The sequence below is a fragment of the Anoplopoma fimbria genome, chromosome 14, assembly GCF_027596085.1.
Source record: "Anoplopoma fimbria isolate UVic2021 breed Golden Eagle Sablefish chromosome 14, Afim_UVic_2022, whole genome shotgun sequence".
Lineage (NCBI taxonomy): Eukaryota > Metazoa > Chordata > Actinopteri > Perciformes > Anoplopomatidae > Anoplopoma > Anoplopoma fimbria.
In genome coordinates this window covers 13970586-13989882 of record NC_072462.1, presented here as the reverse complement: position 1 = coordinate 13989882, position 19297 = coordinate 13970586, and the positions used below count along the sequence as shown (strand labels likewise).

Below are 19297 nucleotides of genomic sequence, written 5' to 3'. Positions count from 1 at the left end.
TCAGATATAGTACAGCAGACATTACGCTAGGCAATATCTATAGGCCTACTATTTTCTACTATGATTTTCCAACCAACACTGACATTAAGACTGACCCACTTGGTTATCAGAAAATAACATGCTGTCACACCACTAAACTATTAAAGTACAGACACCATTATGTGGATTGTGCATTAGAGCTCCTCTCACTGAGTGGAAGGACATGAGACTCCATTATCCACAATTTCACTTGCGCTTTGAGCAGATGTGATCTCACTGGCCATGTCAGCTACACTTATATTTGCACTTGACATTTGAAATAAACTGAACCTTTGATAATACTTTGGCCTTCTTGGAAGATGGAGTGCACACACTGACTTACAGTGGAATCACAAAGCATTCATTTTCCAACATTACATTGTGTTATTTTAACAGTACAGCAAATGTTTTCCCCATTAGTATTAACCTTATGACTATAATGACAAAGCAAAATAAGCTGTTTTATTTGTAAATATATTAAGTTTGCCATACAGTCATATACCTTCAAATGTGGCAATTCAAATGAGGTGCTTGAATGGGTATGCTTTGAAATCCAATTAGGGGAGACAAGATTTACAGTATGCAATCTTGAAATTATTTTACAATACTGATGCAAAACCAAAGCACATAATTATGTAATTATAAACACATACTTGCTCAGAATAGGAAACAACATTAATAACATTAGTCATGTCATGTAGTCATTAAGATATTTTGATCACAGTGGAGAGTGTAAGTCAAATGGGATTACATACTGATGCTCATGCAGCGACCTTAGCCAGCTACAGTGTATTTGTGGGCCGTAATTGCAAACCCCTCCCAATAAAGGGAGGCCTAGCTTGGTGGTTAATCAGTACAAATGCGCTAACCTGTTAAGCCCTAGCCTTATCCCTCAGAAAAAGAAAAGCTAGACAAAAAAACACCTAAAATAGCAAACAAAATGAAACAGGGTTATGTCCTCGACTTTAAGGACTATATGCATATATATGGTCTCCTTTTAAAGGTAAGAAGCTAAGGAATATGAATCCAGTAAACCTACTTCTATTGCCTTTCCAGAGTAAATGGAGACACATAAAGGAAATAATAACATAATTGTCATTGCCTAAAATATAACCTCAATTTCAAATGCATCATATAACCATCATAACCAAAATCCTATGGATAATGAGTCAATGTCTTCTACGCTTCCTAACTACAACTGGGACTGTAAATTGAATGAAAATATGCTAAAATACACTATTTATTATACAATGTATACAGATATAGTTGGGCATTCTCCATCTTTTGGCCATGTTTACTGTTTAAATCATGACTGTTAACTGGAAGTTTGACTTTAAAACACAATTCATTTCCATATAGCCATGCCATAAATAACATAATTCTCCCAAAAGCATTGAAATATCAATTTACATAATGATTATTGATCAATATTCATATATGACTGAAGAGCTCATTGCTATACAGGCAGATACATGGAGAATAGCAGGCCCCACAGTGCTCAATGAGTTATCCATAGATTTGTCGAAGCAAGCTGAAGAGAATGATAAAAGGTCATAGTGAGCCTTAGGGAGGAGTCAGCAGCCATCTTAGTCAAGTTAGGCTGGCTTGCAATTCCCAGCAGCCCCAACTTTAAGTAGCTGAAATCTGCCATTTTTGGCAAAAATAACTTATGCCTTGGTGAAATATTTAGCCAAGACCATAGATTTGTTTCATTGTGACTGTTAAATTGTTAATTTGAATGCTTCATTTCCCTGTTTATAGCAGGCACCATGTGTTTTGAGTTTGGGTGTGTTTCTGTGCATTGGAATGCTCAGACTACTTTACACCAATGTCAAACATAGACTGTCAAGAAAATCCTCTTGTATCTTTTGAACACGACTCGCCCTTATGTCTACAAAGGTTATATTTGTACAACTTTATAATCAGAATACTCAAAAAATAAGACATGGTTTGGACAACAAAGAGTTGGTCTACGGATTCTGAAAGATGAAGATCCATTGATTCAAAACAGTATTAAATGCTTATCTTCTAGAAAAAGATAATCTTCCATTGCAACTTTTTGTAGCTACGCTACAGAAGTGTACCCGATACTGAGTCCCTAGGGCTTGTGATTGAAATGGTTTTGCTTTTGGCAACATCTGTCTTCTGTCCACTCTGTCTCTGCAACAGCTGCTGTCATAAACTTCTCACTTAATCCACCTAGTGTGTCTTTCAACAGCGAATATGTTTAAAGGCTATTTCTCAGCTAAATCACTTCATCACAAACGTCACTGTTTGGCAAGGCAAACTCAACGGTTGAAAGTTTTTTAATACCCTTGTGGCTACAACAGATGTTGATATTTCATGTATTTTTTGCAGAAAGCTTACTGATCAAAATAAATGAATTCCAAAAATGTGCATCCTGTTTGCAGTAATGAAGCCTAACTACTTCAGCAGGTTGATTAACTTTCTTCCCTGAAAGAATGACTTGTTTTGATTCAGTTTCTTAAATTGTCTGGAAGTTGTTTGGGGTCAGGAATAGAGGGCAATAATCTCCACCTGTGAGGCAAAAGAAAGAAGTAGATAGTCAGTTTCACCAAGCAACTCAAAGCAGAGTTGAAGCTAAGTCAATTTGCAACATTTAATGAGAAATGTAAGAAAGTGTTTCCTCTTAGTGCTACTTAGATGTTTTGGCCAGAGGCTGTGTCTGTAATCCTTACAATGGTTTCTCAGTTACGGCAAAAAATAAGGAAAACACTGTCTAGAACACTCAATTAGGATTAGACCTACGGACATAGATTTACATTAAGTGTTTCCCTCTAGAACTGCAAGACATTAATATGACGTACAGCCAAATGACTTAATTCCCTGTGATTGACATGGATGTTAAGGACACATGGCTTCAACGTGTTTCCCTGGTTGTGTGATATTTTATCAATTTTCTGTGTATACATTCTACTTTACAGACTGCAATGCTACTGTTTTAGTAGGGGGCTGATTTTCGATGCAGACACATTCAGATTTTTTAGCTAAGGTTTTAGAACATGGCAGTATGAGGACTGACATTTGTGTTGATTTATGGTGGTTTGGTAGAAACCTTACAATTAAGTGAAAACAGAAACAAATCGGTCCAATCACCATGGCCTGCCAACAGGCAGCCAATTAACATTTCTATCCACCCTTTAGCTTGTCAAGTACTGCCTAGCTTTCCAACTGAAAGGTCTTTCTACAGAAATGCTAAATATATATTAAATCCATATTAACCACTATGAGCATGTATGAGTACGTCAAAGCACTCTTTGAAAAGCCAGCGACTTCTCTTTTAACTTCTAAGTGACATGTTGATGACAATATTTTGATTGCAGTTTGGTGATTATGCCAATAATGAAAAGCTCTTCACGCGTACAATCACCTCAGCATTGGCCTAATGAAGGTGTAATTAGTGATGAGAGATACACTCTAGTCTCTGGAGTTAGTTAAGTGTGAATGTTACATTGAAAACTTTCTTCTGAATGTGTAACACCAATTATTTAACAGCATTTAAAAAATTGCTGAGCTGCTACTTTACTGCACTTACAAACTGCATCCTAATGTTTATGTTTTTATAACATGCAGCTTAACACTCTCAGTCTGTTCTGTCTCCAGCATACAATCGGATATTGGTATCATTGATCGAAAACAGTAAAACAATAAAGGCAAAATTTGAATCAATAGTTTGATAGAAGAACTTCCTACATACAAGACATATTTGTATTTTTCTTTTTTCTGATAGGAGCTGCTGAAGTTATAAGTTCCAGCATGACTGTCAGCTTGACTCCTTGTCCAGGAGCACATACTACAGAAAAATAATAAGCTCATGCTGCTGAGGATGGCAAAGGAGATATCTCAGAGGGTTTCAACAAGGGCTCACCTTCCCTAAGGGCAGGCATGTAACTGGCAGAAAAACTTTGTCCCCACTAGAAATTATTTTTATTTATAGGCCAGCCAGAATAATAAATGTCAAATGAAGGATTTTTTTAAGGTGAAACACAGCTTAGTGGTAGCTCTGTTTTAGGGCTTGATGTACCTATGAAGCATTAGAGAGACATTCTATTCTTGTTGAGGTCTCGTATAGCCCGTAGTGTCATGGAAACTAATACAAATATCTTATTAGACATTTTAATTTTGTGTTTTTAGTTTTAGTTATAAAGTGTGGAATTAAAATAAATGTCTGTGGGCTAAGTTGTTTTCATGCTAACTTTACTTCAGCTTTCTCTCTGAAAGAGTTAACCTTAGAACTTTTAATAAGACAAATTAGGTTGTTGATTATGTTCTCTGTAGCATCTCAACATCCTATATTGCAAAGAAACACCCTAATTTTAGGAAACCATTTGGGAAATCTGAGATAATTCCCAAATACCATACCATCAATAAAGCACAGCAGCCTTAGAGTTATTATTGAATAATGCATGTTTCACTAATTGCTGGTTGAAATTACAACTTAAACCCTATAAGCAAAATGTTATTTTCTCACTGATGCCGCGCTGTGATTGGCCAGTCAGCATTCAATCGGCGGGACTTGGCAAAGGGTCAATTAAGAGTTTGCAAAGTTGATTTTGAAACATGACTGTAGACAACTGTTGAACCTTTTAATCTAAAACTTAAAAAGTTAAAACATGACATTTTTGAAGATGTTTTTTATCTGACAGTAACTTTCCAATGTCTTGCTAATTAGTCCAATTATGTTTTTCAAGAATGTTATAGTTTGCACTAAGGGAACGTTTTCCCATTTTCAGAGAATATTGTATAATCAATTAACATCTTCTCTTCATTTGCAATGAAACTCTTTGAAACCCGAAAGGAAATCTTGGCGCTCTAAGAGGATATTTAAATTTTCACTCAGTTGGCAAACAGAATCCTAATGGCTTTATCCAAGCATATATAATCCTATCATATACCATATCATATCATATCATATTTAAGACTTAAAGCTTAAGGGTGCAAAATGCAAAATTGGAGCATTTTGATTGCCCCTTAAGGGCACTCAACATGGCCGCTGTCTCACAGCTAATGAAGATAACAGCGCTAACAGTGTTAACTACAGCGGAAGTACTGACAGAGCTAACAATGTTTATGAGAGAGTGGAATCAGTGGGTGGGTGCTACACTTCCAAGACGACCCTCCAGGTGGGACGGCATAATCAGCTGTAACCGCAGAGCATGCAACAAAAGGCATGTGTGGTCGGCCCGGCTATGACAACAAAATAAGGACGAGCTTGAACCATTATTATTACTAGTCACATTACTATTACTATTACCTATACCATTAAGCATTTTAGCTTTACTTCCACCCTGAAGCCCTTTTTGCTTTCTCGCTCTGCAGGTTTCCATGAATCGTTGTGGTACCTGGACCGTAGTCGTGCCTCCTGCTGTGAGCCGACTGACACCCACTGCTACTTCCATTATTATTATTAATCACATTACTATCCCTATTTTCATAATTATAATTATACTGTAATAATTGCTGCTGTTATTATAAGTAGTCTTATTATATGAATCATTTATGTCATATACATTGAATGTGTTGTATCTCTGCTATGCTGCTCATTCTGTACACATGACATCTATTGCATTCTGTCCATCCTGGGAGAAGGATCCCTCCTCTGTCGTTCTCCCATAGGTTTCTTCCTTTTTTTTCTCCCTGTTAAAGGGGTTTTTTAGGGGAGTTTTTCCTGTGCCGATGTGAGGGAAGGACAGAGGATGTCGCATGTGTACAGATTGTAAAGCCCTCTGAGGCAAATTTGTAATTTGTGATTCTGGGCTATACAAAATAAACTGAATTGAATTGAATTGAATAACAACACACACAGAGGTAGACAACTTAATTTTTTGTTCAAGTAGATATAACTCCTCTATATCCTTTCTTAACAAATAGTTGTTTTCTTATATATATATATATATATATATATATATATAAATAGATAGATAGATATTTTTTATTTTCGTGTCATGCACAGAAACGTGCCCAACCCTCATGGGTTTACAAGACACCAACAAAAAAAGTTTAACATATATATATATATATATATATATATATATATATATATATATATATATATATATATATATATATAAATGTTCAGAATATTGATGTTGAATACAGCTCCTTTAAAATTGATAATTGATAATTTTTGATAATTGATCATTTTTGGCAAGACCAGTTAAAATGTTCTAGACTCACATGTTTGCACATGACAAGTGAGGCGGTTCTCATAATTGCCCTTGGAGCTGCTTCTAATCTGGCATCTTTCCGCCCAAGGTGAAAAAGTATTGACCACTGGACACCATGCTGAATGAACAGTAATGAAAGCAGCTGTGAGGATAGAGGCCATTTATTATACAGAGGCTTTGCTTTTCCTGACGCATGCTCCAAAGGACATTGTACAAAAGGCTTATCAAAGAGCCTCACAGTGTATTGACTGTGAATCATCTGTGTTATAACTTCTCATTCTGAAATCATTCAAACAATGTGTTCTATCAGTCTAAGATAACACAAAAGAAAACTAGATGTCGACATAAAAAAAACCTTGAAATGTTTTTCAGATTTCAGATTGTAACTATGGTGAATATTTTGACTGGTGGTACTGTTAGGATCTTGCAGGATCGTGTTTGGTTATGAGTAAGTATGACAATTAAATTATTGGTATTAATACAATTATTAATTTCACTAATAACGGGGAACCACCCTGGAATAAGGGAACAATAACCATTAAGTCTCATAATTGTTGTTCACTCAAAGTGCCAATATTCATAGCACTATTACACACTCAGAGTGAACAGTGAACGGTTGAATTCGAGCACTGAGTATAACAACCAGCTATTATCACAACACGCATGCACAAAACAATTACAGAAAACTGCTCTATAAAATATTAGAAGACTTTATTAATCTCTAACAATACTTATTCAAAAGTCAATAATATTTTACATCAATTAAATCTAATCTTTTACATCAATTAAATCTAACAACAATCACATGGTAAGGGGTGTGTGTGTGTGTAGGAGTGGGAAGAGAGAAAAAAAGAGAGAGAGTAAGACGTGGACGTGACCACGTAAGTGAAAACGCAACACGAGACTTAACAATGGCGGAGGGAGGAAAGAGAGAGGAAAGAGAGAGTGGCAGCAAGATGGTGGACATAGTGGTTACGTCACGCAAGACTCAACAATGGCGGCACGGCCATTATTATTTAACAGGCCATTAAGACATTCAGTGGAAGGCCGTGCTTACAATCCACAGGTATGAAAAAAAGTGTAACAGCACAGCATATATGTCTGTGTGAGTGTACATGTGTGTAGGTTAGTTTGAAAAGAAGAAGAAGAAAAAGAGCACCTGTGACCGATCAGCTCTGGTGGCTCTATCGGCGGGTTATACAGAAAGCTGATTCTCTTCTGACAGAATGTCAACCAGAAAAAATCTGTGAATTCCATGATCTTCCTTCTGCAGGTAAAAGTGACGGAGCACAGGGAAAGTTACCCATTCCTCCTTCCAATCCATCCAAACCAAAACAAAACAATGTGTTATTTGGCCAGCAAATTTTGGACTATTTTTAGGGTTTTCTTTAAAAGGCACCATCATTGTTTCACCTTCTTCTGGCAATGTAAGTCGCATGCGATTATGATCTATATAGGCTTGATGGTGCCAGCGCCATGTCACAGGGACTCATTACATTACATTACATTACAGTCATTTAGCAGACGCTTTTATCCAAAGCTCCCTGGGGTTCCCGTGGCCCTCGTCCAATGAGGCACCAGTGTTGTGGTTGGAACCAAATCTCACATTCAGGTGAGCTTTTGACGCCTGTTGGAGGGTTGGAGCGATTTCACAATCAAGGCTTTCAAAATGACATGTTGGCCCTTCTATAAAAATCACAACACATGGTGATGTCCAAACAGTACCATCAGAACTACTGCATCTGTTGTTCATTATTGCTAATGGAACACATTTATCATCCCCTCTCTAGGACTGGCACACCATTTATATTCTGCATGTTATGGTTTGAAAATGGAACATTGCAACAAATAATTATGAAATGTTTAATTAATGTGGATAAAACCTTGATTCTGCATGCTCTTACCCCAAGATAATACCATGTGTTTGATTAATCCACCTAATTGTTTTGTTTTAAGAGCTCAACAGCTTCATGAGAGAATACCACTTTTATTCATGTACAAAATCAGCCTTAACCTAAGAAGTTGTGCGTTACATATCTTAGCTGTAATTTATTTTAAGCCAAGCATCAGTGTGATTACTTAACTGTCATCAGTCAACAGGACACTCTAATGTCATTAGTGCTAACAAGCTTGACTGTGTTGCGCATCATAATGAGTGTATTCAAAATTCAGGAGCTGCTGATTCCCACGTTTTAGAAATCTGCAATATGATTTAGTCACGTAGGAGCAGGGCTACAATTTTTGAAAGCTACCTCAAGGGAACCCTCAAAGGAATAAGTTGATGGCACTCACATCCCAAAAAAAACAATTAACTTTATAGATTTCTAACAGCGTTTTCTTGAAAGTCAAGACATAAATATCAGTTTTAACATGTTTTTTATTAATTTTGTGTCAGCTGAGAGAAGACTGCAAATCATGTGTGACCTGGAAGTCTGTGAATTAAGAGTTGAGACAATTGGCTCAAGTGGATCTCAGAGATAATATAATGACCTTATGGCCTCCAATCAGAGGGTCGGTGGTTCGATACCCGGCTTCGGCAGTCGATGTGTCCTTGGGCAAGACACTTAACCCCAAGTTGCTCCCGAAGGCTTGCCATCGGTGTGGACTGGATGATGAATGTTAGTTAGAGTCTGATGGTGGCACCTTGCATGGTAGCCTGTCATCAGTGTGTGAATGGGTGAATGATATGTAATATACTACTGATTGTAAGTCGCTTTGGATAAAAGCGTCTGCTAAATGACTGTAATGTAATGTAATGTGTAGCGAGGTTGGAAAGACCTGAAGTGACTAACAACCCGAGACATTCATTTTCCCCCCTCTCTGATATTTCATCTCTACAGAGAAGGTTTCAATACACTTAAGCATTCTTCTTCCCCTCTCTTCAGCCGTAAAGGCATCAATGCTGACACTCCACAGGCTGAGAGGAAGATCTCAAGTCAGCCCAGGAAATACGAACCAATGAATAACCTTCTTCCTCACCTCCCCCTCTCTTTTCTAGCTGATAACGCGACATCTGGAAAAGCAAACCTGAAGGGATGCACTCAAGCATGCCTTTACGTTTGTATGTGTAAACAACAGCCATGAACTAAACCAAAAAGCTAACAGAGGTCAAAGCAATAAATTCCTTGGCTCAAGAGAACAGGAACCACACTACCTATCTCTGCAATTATTCCTTGTATCCCTGTATAATACTGCATAAGTCTGTGAAACATTCAATAACCCCACCCAAAGAATTTCCCATTTGATTTCAGCATAATGCGTCTTTCTCGGGTAGTTGTGGAGTGGAAAACAGAGTTAAATTAATTTTCATATATTTCAGATCGGACTCATCATGTGACCATATTGCCCTCCAGTGGTCAATTGGAAATAACGCATATCGGACATGCATGACCTCTGTTAATCCTGTATACCAAATATACATGTAACTGAAATTCCATCTCTGTATCCGTACAAGTGTGTAAGGTCTGTTAAACTCATAGTGAAGAAAAGTATGTGGGTTATTTGTTTAAAATGTTAGATTAGTCAATTTACTAAACAAGACCGCCGACACTAGGGACAAAGGAATCCCAAATCTTGACAAAAACAGAGCCATAAAATCAAGCCACACCCTGGGACCCGACACCTATTTTGAACAGATAAAACCAGGAAACTTGCTTTGTTCACCCTCTTATTTTTTTTATTCTTCTTGTCCTCTTGTCCTTTTCGTTTTTGTCCGTGTTAGGCGTCTTGTTAAGTGTTATTTTTATTTATTTTTTGCCAGTATTTTTCCTCCTCAGACTCCTTGGAGCATCTTAGAATCATTCTTTTAAACAAGCCTTATTTTTAGTGAACATCTGTTGATCTTGTGAGACATCAACTTTAATTATTATCGTTTAGGCCAAAACGAGATTAGTTGGAGACTATCAACAAGTAGCCTCAGTTATCGAACTATTCACAGCTATATCCCTCTCCAAACACCGGACCGGATCCAACGCCCGTCTTGAAGCATGACACAAAGAATTCAGAGACTTTTGCCTGCTGACTGAGGGAGAACCCCGGAGCCAGCTGAGAGCCAGCTGAGAGCCACAGGTCCAGGTCCAGGTCCACCCTCTTCACCTCCGACGGACCGGAGAGTCCAACGGCAGAGCTGATACCCCCAGGACCGCTGAAGCAACGGCAGAGACCCGCAAAAGGCATCTGGACCCCTCGGCACAAAGTAGGAACATTCAACCGTACTGTGATCCAGAGTTGGGGTAGGAGATATAGAAGCTCTGAATAATAATATAGATTGACCAGATAGAGCAGAGGTAGGAGAAAGAGGAGACCTCAACTTTTCTTCACTATTTGGTATAATATTTCCTGATTATTTGAAACCCATTCATTCATGTTTTGTATTGTTCTTTAATTATTAATCTTGTCATCCATTCATTTAATTCCCTTTTTAATAAATTGCCCATATATCGCCAAGTCGTTGTCTGTCATATTGATTCAAAAGGTTGGAGCTATAAGGTCACTGAAATCAGGACATATGCCTGAGATATTGAGACTGGATAATTTGTCACCAAAGTATTGATCATATTTTTATTTTTATTTCTTCTATTCAGAAGTGGTGCCCTGCAATTTTTATCGTAAGCAATATTTTATTTTAACGTAGTCATAAACAACGCTACAGCCGGTATGAAGTGCCTGCTGTAAAGTGATTCTCGCCTACTGAGCAGAGTGAGCAGTTTCATCATGTATTGGGCAATGCTTAACAGTTGATAGGGTTTGGAGCTAATAGGTTGGATATGACTCCATGACTTCAGCATATATGAAGAAATTCTGTTCACACAAGATTGGGCCTTAACCATAAATGAGACCTGCTTTTGTGATTCAAAATCCGGTCAGACTCGTTATTAAATGAAATGAGTTCATCTATTGTTAATACAGAGTGGTGAATTTGTTGCTCTCTGTGAAAAATGATAGGCTGTCAACAAATGATGCTGGCTGATCTTGACCTTGGCACACCTCCCGTGACTCCGGCTTGTTTTATAACCAAGGTTGCCATTCATCTTTGTCATTACCCTCATGGTAATTTGTAACTGCTGAGCTAAACAGTGTTAAACTGTACATTAGAAATCTTTACGGAAAGTATGCCTGTTCCCAGAAATTTTGCATGAAAAAAAAGATAATGTCCATTTCACTATTTGTGGTTATCAATGGATGCTCAAGTGACAATCTAAAGCCCTAAAGAAGGTTGATAATCAATGTTATCTTTCCAGTGAAAAATATTTTTCACAGAATCAAATGTGATGCGTTTCTGGCAGAAGTAAACCAAAAATGTCATGACCAGTACAGAAATTTAGATTCAAGTTAAGTGACAACTCTGTAATCATTAGACATTTTGACACCCAAAATAAGCTACAGTGACTGCTACACCAATAACTGCTTGGCACCAATCCCAGCCTGTTGCCCTTGACAAAATATGAGGAATTGCCACTTTAAAGGGACAAAATACTGCCACTTGATATTTCTGTGCGAGTGTGTGTATGTGTGTTATGGTGGTTTATGCTGCCACCTGTGCTGCTAGAGCCATGCAGAGAGCAGTTTTGCATGTCTGACATTTTAATGCAACACAATCTAAAACAACAGAGCAGACACCAGAGCAATGGAAATCCCAGTAGTGGCAACACCTCTTTGACACAACACATTTAACATGTTGTGTCCACCTTTTGTGCAGAAAATGCACTCACAACGAAAATTAAAACTTATGTGCACAAGCTGGTGCATCCGCTCAGCCAAGAGCGCCACATATTTGACAAAGGGCTTTAAAGCTTAACAGCTGCTGATTAATCACGATGGGTCTAAATTACTGGCTGGCTCTCAACCGGGTACATGGAGCTAGCTGCCCAGTGCACTTAGAAGCTCCTTTGCATGTACTTGACAGCTGCATAGATTAAGTGCCACTTGTGCCTATTTAGCTGCATCTTTTTACTCTTTCCACAGTGAGTCCAAAAATAGCTTCAACATGTATTTAAAGTGCTATAACATATTCCAATCCAATTCTTTATTCTTTGGGAAAATGGTTTATAGTAAATTTGAGCTTTATGATGTTATACAAATCTTTACCATTCATCTTAACATTTTATTCTAACCTAAATTAAAAAACTAACCTGAGCTAAACCACTTTCAGTGACTGTAAGTCCATACTTCATGCCTTTCCTTCATGGTAAAATGCATCATCAATGCTTTTCTGGGTTTTATGGGTTTTATGGCACGCATATTTTTTTTACACTGAATACATAACATTGTTCTTTTTTTTTTTTTTTATTGGAGCCATTGCAATTTCTAAAATATTAACGGTCATGGAAAAAAAATCTAATATTTTATATATTTCTCAGAATGTTATGTTTGATAGGATTCCCCTCCATTTTTTTAGTTAGCTCTAGAATTTTCATTTTTACATATGGTGTGGTTTGTTTGTCGAGTGTGATGTACACCCTGGTGGCGTAGTGATTACAGTTTGACACTCCTGTATGCTGCTGCTGGGAATCATGAGGACTAGGTAGGCACTGGTGGGTCTGTAGTGTTCCGGACTGAGCGAACAACTCTGAGCCTCGCTGCAGGCTGAGCTGACAAGCAAGTGTGCTCAAAGTCACAGGATGTATTCCCACTCAAACACACAATGGTTACATTTCAACCTACGGTAATCTACAGTCGGGGATTAAATGATCAAACGCGAGACTGTTTCATTTCAACATTACTTTCTAAAAATCAGCACAAAAGTTAAATGAAGAGGGTGAAAAGTGCCTCTCACACTGGAGCAGCATGCTGTCAAGTGCATATTAATATAGATTGATATATGCCATGCAAGTAGGCAATTCAAGTGCAGATGTTAAGTACTGAATATGCTTAAATAATTAACTTGATTCAATTGTGTTTTTTTAAGTACGCTATGGCTCTCTCAAACCCTTTCTCAAACATCTCCATCTAAGCCATCGTGTAAGTTGTCTAAAAAAATCTAAATCTAAAATCTGTTGTGTTTTTTTGCCTTCCGGTATTTTCAGCGACCTTTACCCTCAGGCTGAAAGCGAGACCCACTCGACCCCTGACTGTTATGTTTTATTCCGTTTATTGTTTTATTGATCTAGTTCATTCAGCAAGTTCAGGAATGCAGTATCCAATATAGTGCAGGTAAACTTTGAAATAAAGCAAAATGTTTCCTACACTGTGCTATGGACCATCCTGTAAAAGAAAATATATTTGAAGTGTAATGATTCATTGCTCCAAATCGGTGAACCAAATGAATCAGACAGATTCAATCAGGCCCAAACTAATACCTCATAGAAGATGACTTCTTCTTTTTACTGTTTCTTTGTTTTTAACAGCTAATCATTTAAGTTCCTATATGCAAATTGTTTACTGCAATTGTTATCAATCATTTAAGGTTCATATCATGTCTTCCATTTCCACCTGCTACATATATATAAGACATTATAAATTAACTATAGTTGGGGTAATAGGGTCATTCTTCATTCACAAGAGTGTAAATTTTTGTAAATCACCAAATGTGATTCCAACATTTGACATGTGAAATAAATAAAAATGAGTCATCAAAACTGGAAAAGTTCTACCCGGTGAAATTAATACACAAAACGGATCTGTTGCCTGATTGAGCTGTATTCTGTAGTTCAGCATTCCACCCCAGACAGGACTGCTGAGAACTGTGTTAATTGTGAATATGCAAGATTTCATAAAGCGCTAGCCTCAGTGAGCAGCAAAACCATTTATATCCTATCCCACAGCGCATCTGGCATGCACTCCTCTCGTCTCTAGTTTCACGTTTTCTTGGCATTTTTAGACGGATTCAAATGAAACTATTCACAGTTTTTCAGTGCAACGCTCCTTAATTAACACATAATCACTTCCTTCCTGTTATCATGTGTAGGAACAGTAGGACAATGACTAATGCAGACAAAATGTTGTTATTAACGGTATTTAATTACGATGACCTAGACCGTTCAAGGTCAGTCCATAAATATTATAACAGCAAGAGCTTGACGTCTGCTTAAATCATTTTCTTTCCCAGTTAATCACTTTTGATCGCCCGATTTTCCAGGCAACCTCGCTCACCATGCTGCTTAGTCCGCTTTGCCATGGCGTATTTTGAACCAGCCACACTTCTAGGGACGCATCTCGGGGTGATTGTGGTCAAAGGCGATTCTCCAATTGTTTTATTTTAAATAAAAATTTCCAAGCTACACTTTTTTGTTTTTCTTTTACGACATCGAATAAGATAGTTCTCATGATGTGGGCTTCCAGTTCTGTCAACTACACTCCGAATGAAAGCACTCTGCTCTTTTCAAGCTTTCAGTTCACTGGTCCATGTGGCTGGATTTCAACAGCTCTCAGCATCATATGAACTTGCACAACCCAGATGTGTGCTCCCCACTCAGTGCAAAATGATGGCAGCCAAAGAGCACAATTGACTTTTGAAGAAAGCTGAACCTTTAAACAATCTAATAAGGGGTCCTTTTTCACCATGGTGGTCAAAAGTTGCCTATTGCAGCTATACAAGCTTTTAATATTGTGTAGGTGTATCCTATCCACTTTTGTTGAAGGGAATTAGATATGAATAAGTTGATGCACTGATCTGTTTAAGTGATTAACAGTTATAAGGTTACCATATTGTTATAGATGAGGACTGGATCAGGCATATATATGTATGTGTGTGTGTGGGTGTGTGTGTGTGCGTGTGTGTGTGTGCGTGTGTGTGTGTGTGTGTGCGTGTGTGTGTGTGTGTCCAGCATGTGGGAGTATATCTTGATCCACAGCAGCTGCCCCTCAAGCACTATGACAAGCACGCTGATTCAAACACTCTTTGTGTGAAGCAGAATAGAATCAAATCTGTTCTATTTTCAGATGGAGCCAAATCCTGTTTGTTTTTTGTCTCCCAGCAATAGTTTCCCCTAATCACATTAACAAAGTTGATGTGAAAAGTTGAATAGACATAGAATGAGCACTTTTATCAGCAATCCTGCATGAATCATCATTTCCACTTCAAATGTAAATGTTGGGTAGACTGAAATGACATTTGTGAGGCAGTTTATAATTATATTTCCTTTATTAATGGAGTTTTTTGTTTTGGATGTCCATTTTATCTCACTGGCATTCCATTACACTTCATAGTGTTTATTAAAAAGAACTAATCAAAGGTCTTGCAGACGACATTTTTTTTTTTTCACTGAACATTTAATGCTGCTTTTGACAGAAAAATAATGTCACAGATTAAGTGATGTGCCCACCTCTACATGGACAAATGTTTAGCAAGGATCCAGATAGTCGAGGAAACAAAGTCTTTCTAGCTAAATGTCACTTTCATCCAGAGAGAATATGCTTTACAAAGGAGGCATAGTTGATACACCCGTTGGCATCCTCCTGTCCGGCCATCAGTCTGTCCACCTCGTCTTCTGTCATCCTCTCTCCCAGTGTGGCCAGCACATGACGAAGCTCTGCTCCCATGATGGTGCCATTGCCTTCCTTGTCGAAAACCCTGAGCCCCTCCACAAAATCCTCAAAGTTGCCTTGATCTTTGACGCGGGAGATATGTTGCAGCATTGGCAAGAAGGTCTCAAAATCCACCATTTTACTGCTCATGTCCTCTGGCCGCGGCTTGCCGAGCACTTTGAGCACGTCTGCATTGGTAGGGTTCTGGCCCAGGGCTCGCATCACGTCTCCGCACTGGCCATATGTGATCTTCATTTCTCCAGTTGGTGTGCGGTCGAACAAGGTGAAAGCCTCTTTGAACTCATCTATCTGGTCGGCAGTGTACTCAAGAGTGATGCTCTTGGGATCGAATGCAGGCTCCTTGGGCGGCTCAGGCAGTGGCTGTGGAGGTGAAACCGGCTTAGCAGCTGGAGCCGCATCTTTCTTAGGCTCTGGCTTTTTGGGCTCAGGTTTCTTCGGTTCAATCTTCTTCGGTGCCATGCTAAAGGATTCGGAGGTGAGCTGGTACTTGCTAGAAAAACAAGCAAGAGTCTGAAGGGATTGGAAGGGATCCCCCAAGCACAGAGGGCCACCACCTCTACGGAAGCTTTTATATGTGCTTTGTCTAGGGAGCAAGATAGCAATTTCCAACAGCACACTATAAAAGGAAGAAACCTGAAATAGATTCCCATAACAAGTGATGTCAACATTAGGTATTGTTCTCAGCTGCTGTCATCTAGCCAATAGGGTCATCGCTGTCATTAGTGAGGGTCCAGTTGCATTAGGCCGAAAATGTTCTGTCCCTCTGATGGACAAAGGGATCACAGCACAATATATCAGCCCATGAGGGAGAGGTACCGAAATAGATTGGCTCACTAACGGCTGAAAGTCTGGGAACAATACAATATATATTTTTTAAGAATGTTGCAAATTCACAAATACTTAATAATTCTATGTAAGGGGTTTGATGATGAAGCTATCATTTAATATTGTATAATAAGAGGAAGGTCTTTTTTTTCAATGAGAGATCTTTTTGGATAGTAATTGTTCTCAATAATACGTTTAGGGATTTTGGCAATTTCTCATTTCAGAGATAAATGATGACTTGCATTTTCCCACTATTACTGAGTAGCTTAGAGTGTTCCACCATATTTAGGAACGTCGTAAACTCTAACAAATCCTAAAGGGACTCTTTATTAATGCTTTATTTAAAACTGGTGTACTGGAAAGATCAACCAGTTAAGAAATAAAAAAATACATTCGGTGACAATATCAATTAGAAGACAATCTACAGCTGTCTTTTGCAGGTCTCTTATTACAGCGAAGATTATTTCTATATTATAAAATGTATTTTCAATTTAGTTACATTTTTATTACATTATTTGTAATTTACAAAATCTACATTTAACCTAAAATACTGGGTATTTAAATGTTTGACTGCTTGCACTCTTTGTGTTTTGAATGTGTCCGTTGTCTGTGTGTCCCTATGCCCTGCTCTACGTGCAATATATGGTAACAAGGTGAAAGCAATGCAAGGCAATTCCATTATGTGTCTAGTTTATAAATACGTAATACGTCACTTGGCTTTATGTAGATGACTGCTCTGTAATACCATTCGGTGGATGATAAATGAACCAAGCTAACATTCATTTCATTTATGGGAGAGAGGGTGTATGTAGGATGTGCATTTTTTGTGACACAATCTTAATCATAACAACCTTAATTTATACATGCATCACAGTTTATCAACTCAGTTCAAGACAGCTAGAGCCTGACATACGATAATCACATTTGCCCTTCTCTATCTTCAGTCCCCCTTGATCCACCAATCTAGAGGTTGACGTCCTTGGGCAGTGTAGTGTGTGTATCTTTATAGTTGTCCTTAGCCTAAGATCCTTATCTCCCTTCTCTTTGTTTTTGAGGTCACATGGCTAGTGAAACTGACAACTAATTTGTCGTCCCTTGGTGTGTGCGTGCATGCAGGTGTGTGTATGTTTGTGTCTGACAGAAAAAAAAAAATAGTTACACCTGAAGGAGAGGCCAAATGGAATGTCCGTACTGAATCGTCACGTACTGTACGTAAGAATTCAAGATAATTCCCTCATGGTCATTACAGACCAGTACGATGTAAAATCACATTAATGCAATAACAATTTCAACATCTCACAATGATAGTGATGTCAAAGTTACGCCAAAGGCTGGCTGGCATCTTTAAATGTCTGCACGAGTGAATCCCATGTTAACTGGACAAGTGTTTATCACAGAGAAACAAACTGTTACAAATTCAGTTTGGTTGCTTGAGCATTCGACCCAAACTCTAGAGCAGAGGCTTTGTCAAAATGTCAGTTGGCTGTACAGAGATAAGGTGCTGGCTGTATGAGTCATGGAGGGGCAGACTCGTTATTGTTCCTGTTTCCCATCAAAACTTCCTTCAAACAAGGGTTCAATCAGTACACTGCTATTGCAAAGATTGAAGCAATTGATTGCTGCTTCCGGCCTCTGAAGTAAAAGTGATAACTTAATTGGTCCTTATGATCAGATGTCTGTACATGTTGAACACAGCCATTTTCAGATCTTCAAAAACCCATATTGATTTTCTCTCATTTTACAAAAGCTTCACTTAAACTTTGTCAAATTACGGATTCCTAACTATGTACTCTTGCTGTGATCAGATTCGTCTGATTTGGGATGTTCAGACAGAAAATGACAAATTTTTGATCACAGTGTGCCATTTGCCCGTAAACATCTTCAACTGGAGTGACAGAGTTAATAAGAAAAATTATCAATAACATTAGAAAAAAATGTTGTACAGGCTGATACCTGTCAAAACAGGGGATGATGTTTAATATTGCTTGTCACTCATGTGTTCCATAACTGGCCATAAGATGAAAAAGTAAAAATGCAGGAGTGAAAGTGGCATATTTACGGTGTTATAATGCAAGTGTCACATACATAAACCAAATAGTGTTTTTTTAAATCATATTGCAGTCAGGATGCAGTCAGCTCAGAAAAAAACTCATTGATATGTTTGACAACACAATTGCGCAGGAAAAAAGACATTGATCGAAATGTGAATGACAGCAAAATCATGTATAGCTATATATATATATAGAAAAAACTCTGAAAGCACAGATAATTGCAAAATCTCTAGGTCTTAACAGTCTGCCACTTTTATGTTCCCAGTTTACAGCTTTTATACCAAAAAAACTGTGTGTTAGTCAACTTGTGGTTAAATGATTCTGGCCCAAACTGGCAAAAGAATTTATCAAATAATAATGCAGCTTTAAAGTGCTGTAACTCGTTTTCTCCCTCTTAAACAATGTAGTCCGAACTCAAACTCCCAGTAGCTATTCTGAGATATTTTTGAACACAGGAACAACAAATCTAAGCTATGTCCACCAAGCCCTACCTAAAGTCAGTCATTCCCTTCTAACTCCACTGGGTAAGTAATGTGTGGGCGAGTGTGTGCTTCCATGCCTGTGTTTTCCGTCGAGGTCTTCAGGGTGTTTGTTTATATCTGTGTGACCAGGCGAAGAGAGAATGGTCAAAGACAGCAAGCCCTTAATCCCCGAGATAACAGTGGGAATGAGGGCAGGCAGACCACTGGTCTGGTCTGCGCTAATAAAAGAGAGTGATTGAGACAGCGG

General features: G+C 38.2%; 1 protein-coding gene across 2 annotated transcripts; it reads right to left on the bottom strand.

Moving 5' to 3' along the window:
• Positions 1–15542: 15542 nt before the first annotated feature.
• LOC129102174 (myosin light chain 4-like) lies at positions 15543–16151 on the bottom strand. Of its 2 annotated transcripts, XM_054612188.1 has the most exons (2): positions 16086–16151; positions 15543–16052 (listed from the first exon to the last, which is right to left on the bottom strand). In XM_054612188.1, the coding sequence occupies exons 1-2, from the start codon at positions 16149–16151 to the stop codon at positions 15543–15545; spliced, it is 576 nt and encodes a 191-aa protein (XP_054468163.1). The 2 variants fall into 2 exon arrangements, with proteins under 2 accessions (XP_054468163.1, XP_054468162.1); XM_054612187.1 differs by having other exon boundaries at positions 15543–16151.
• Positions 16152–19297: the final 3146 nt, after the last annotated feature.

Bases quoted from the DNA above. Each gene is read 5' to 3' on its own strand.
- LOC129102174 (XM_054612187.1), bottom strand. From the start codon at position 16,151: ATGGCACCGAAGAAGATTGAACCGAAGAAACCTGAGCCCAAAAAGCCA.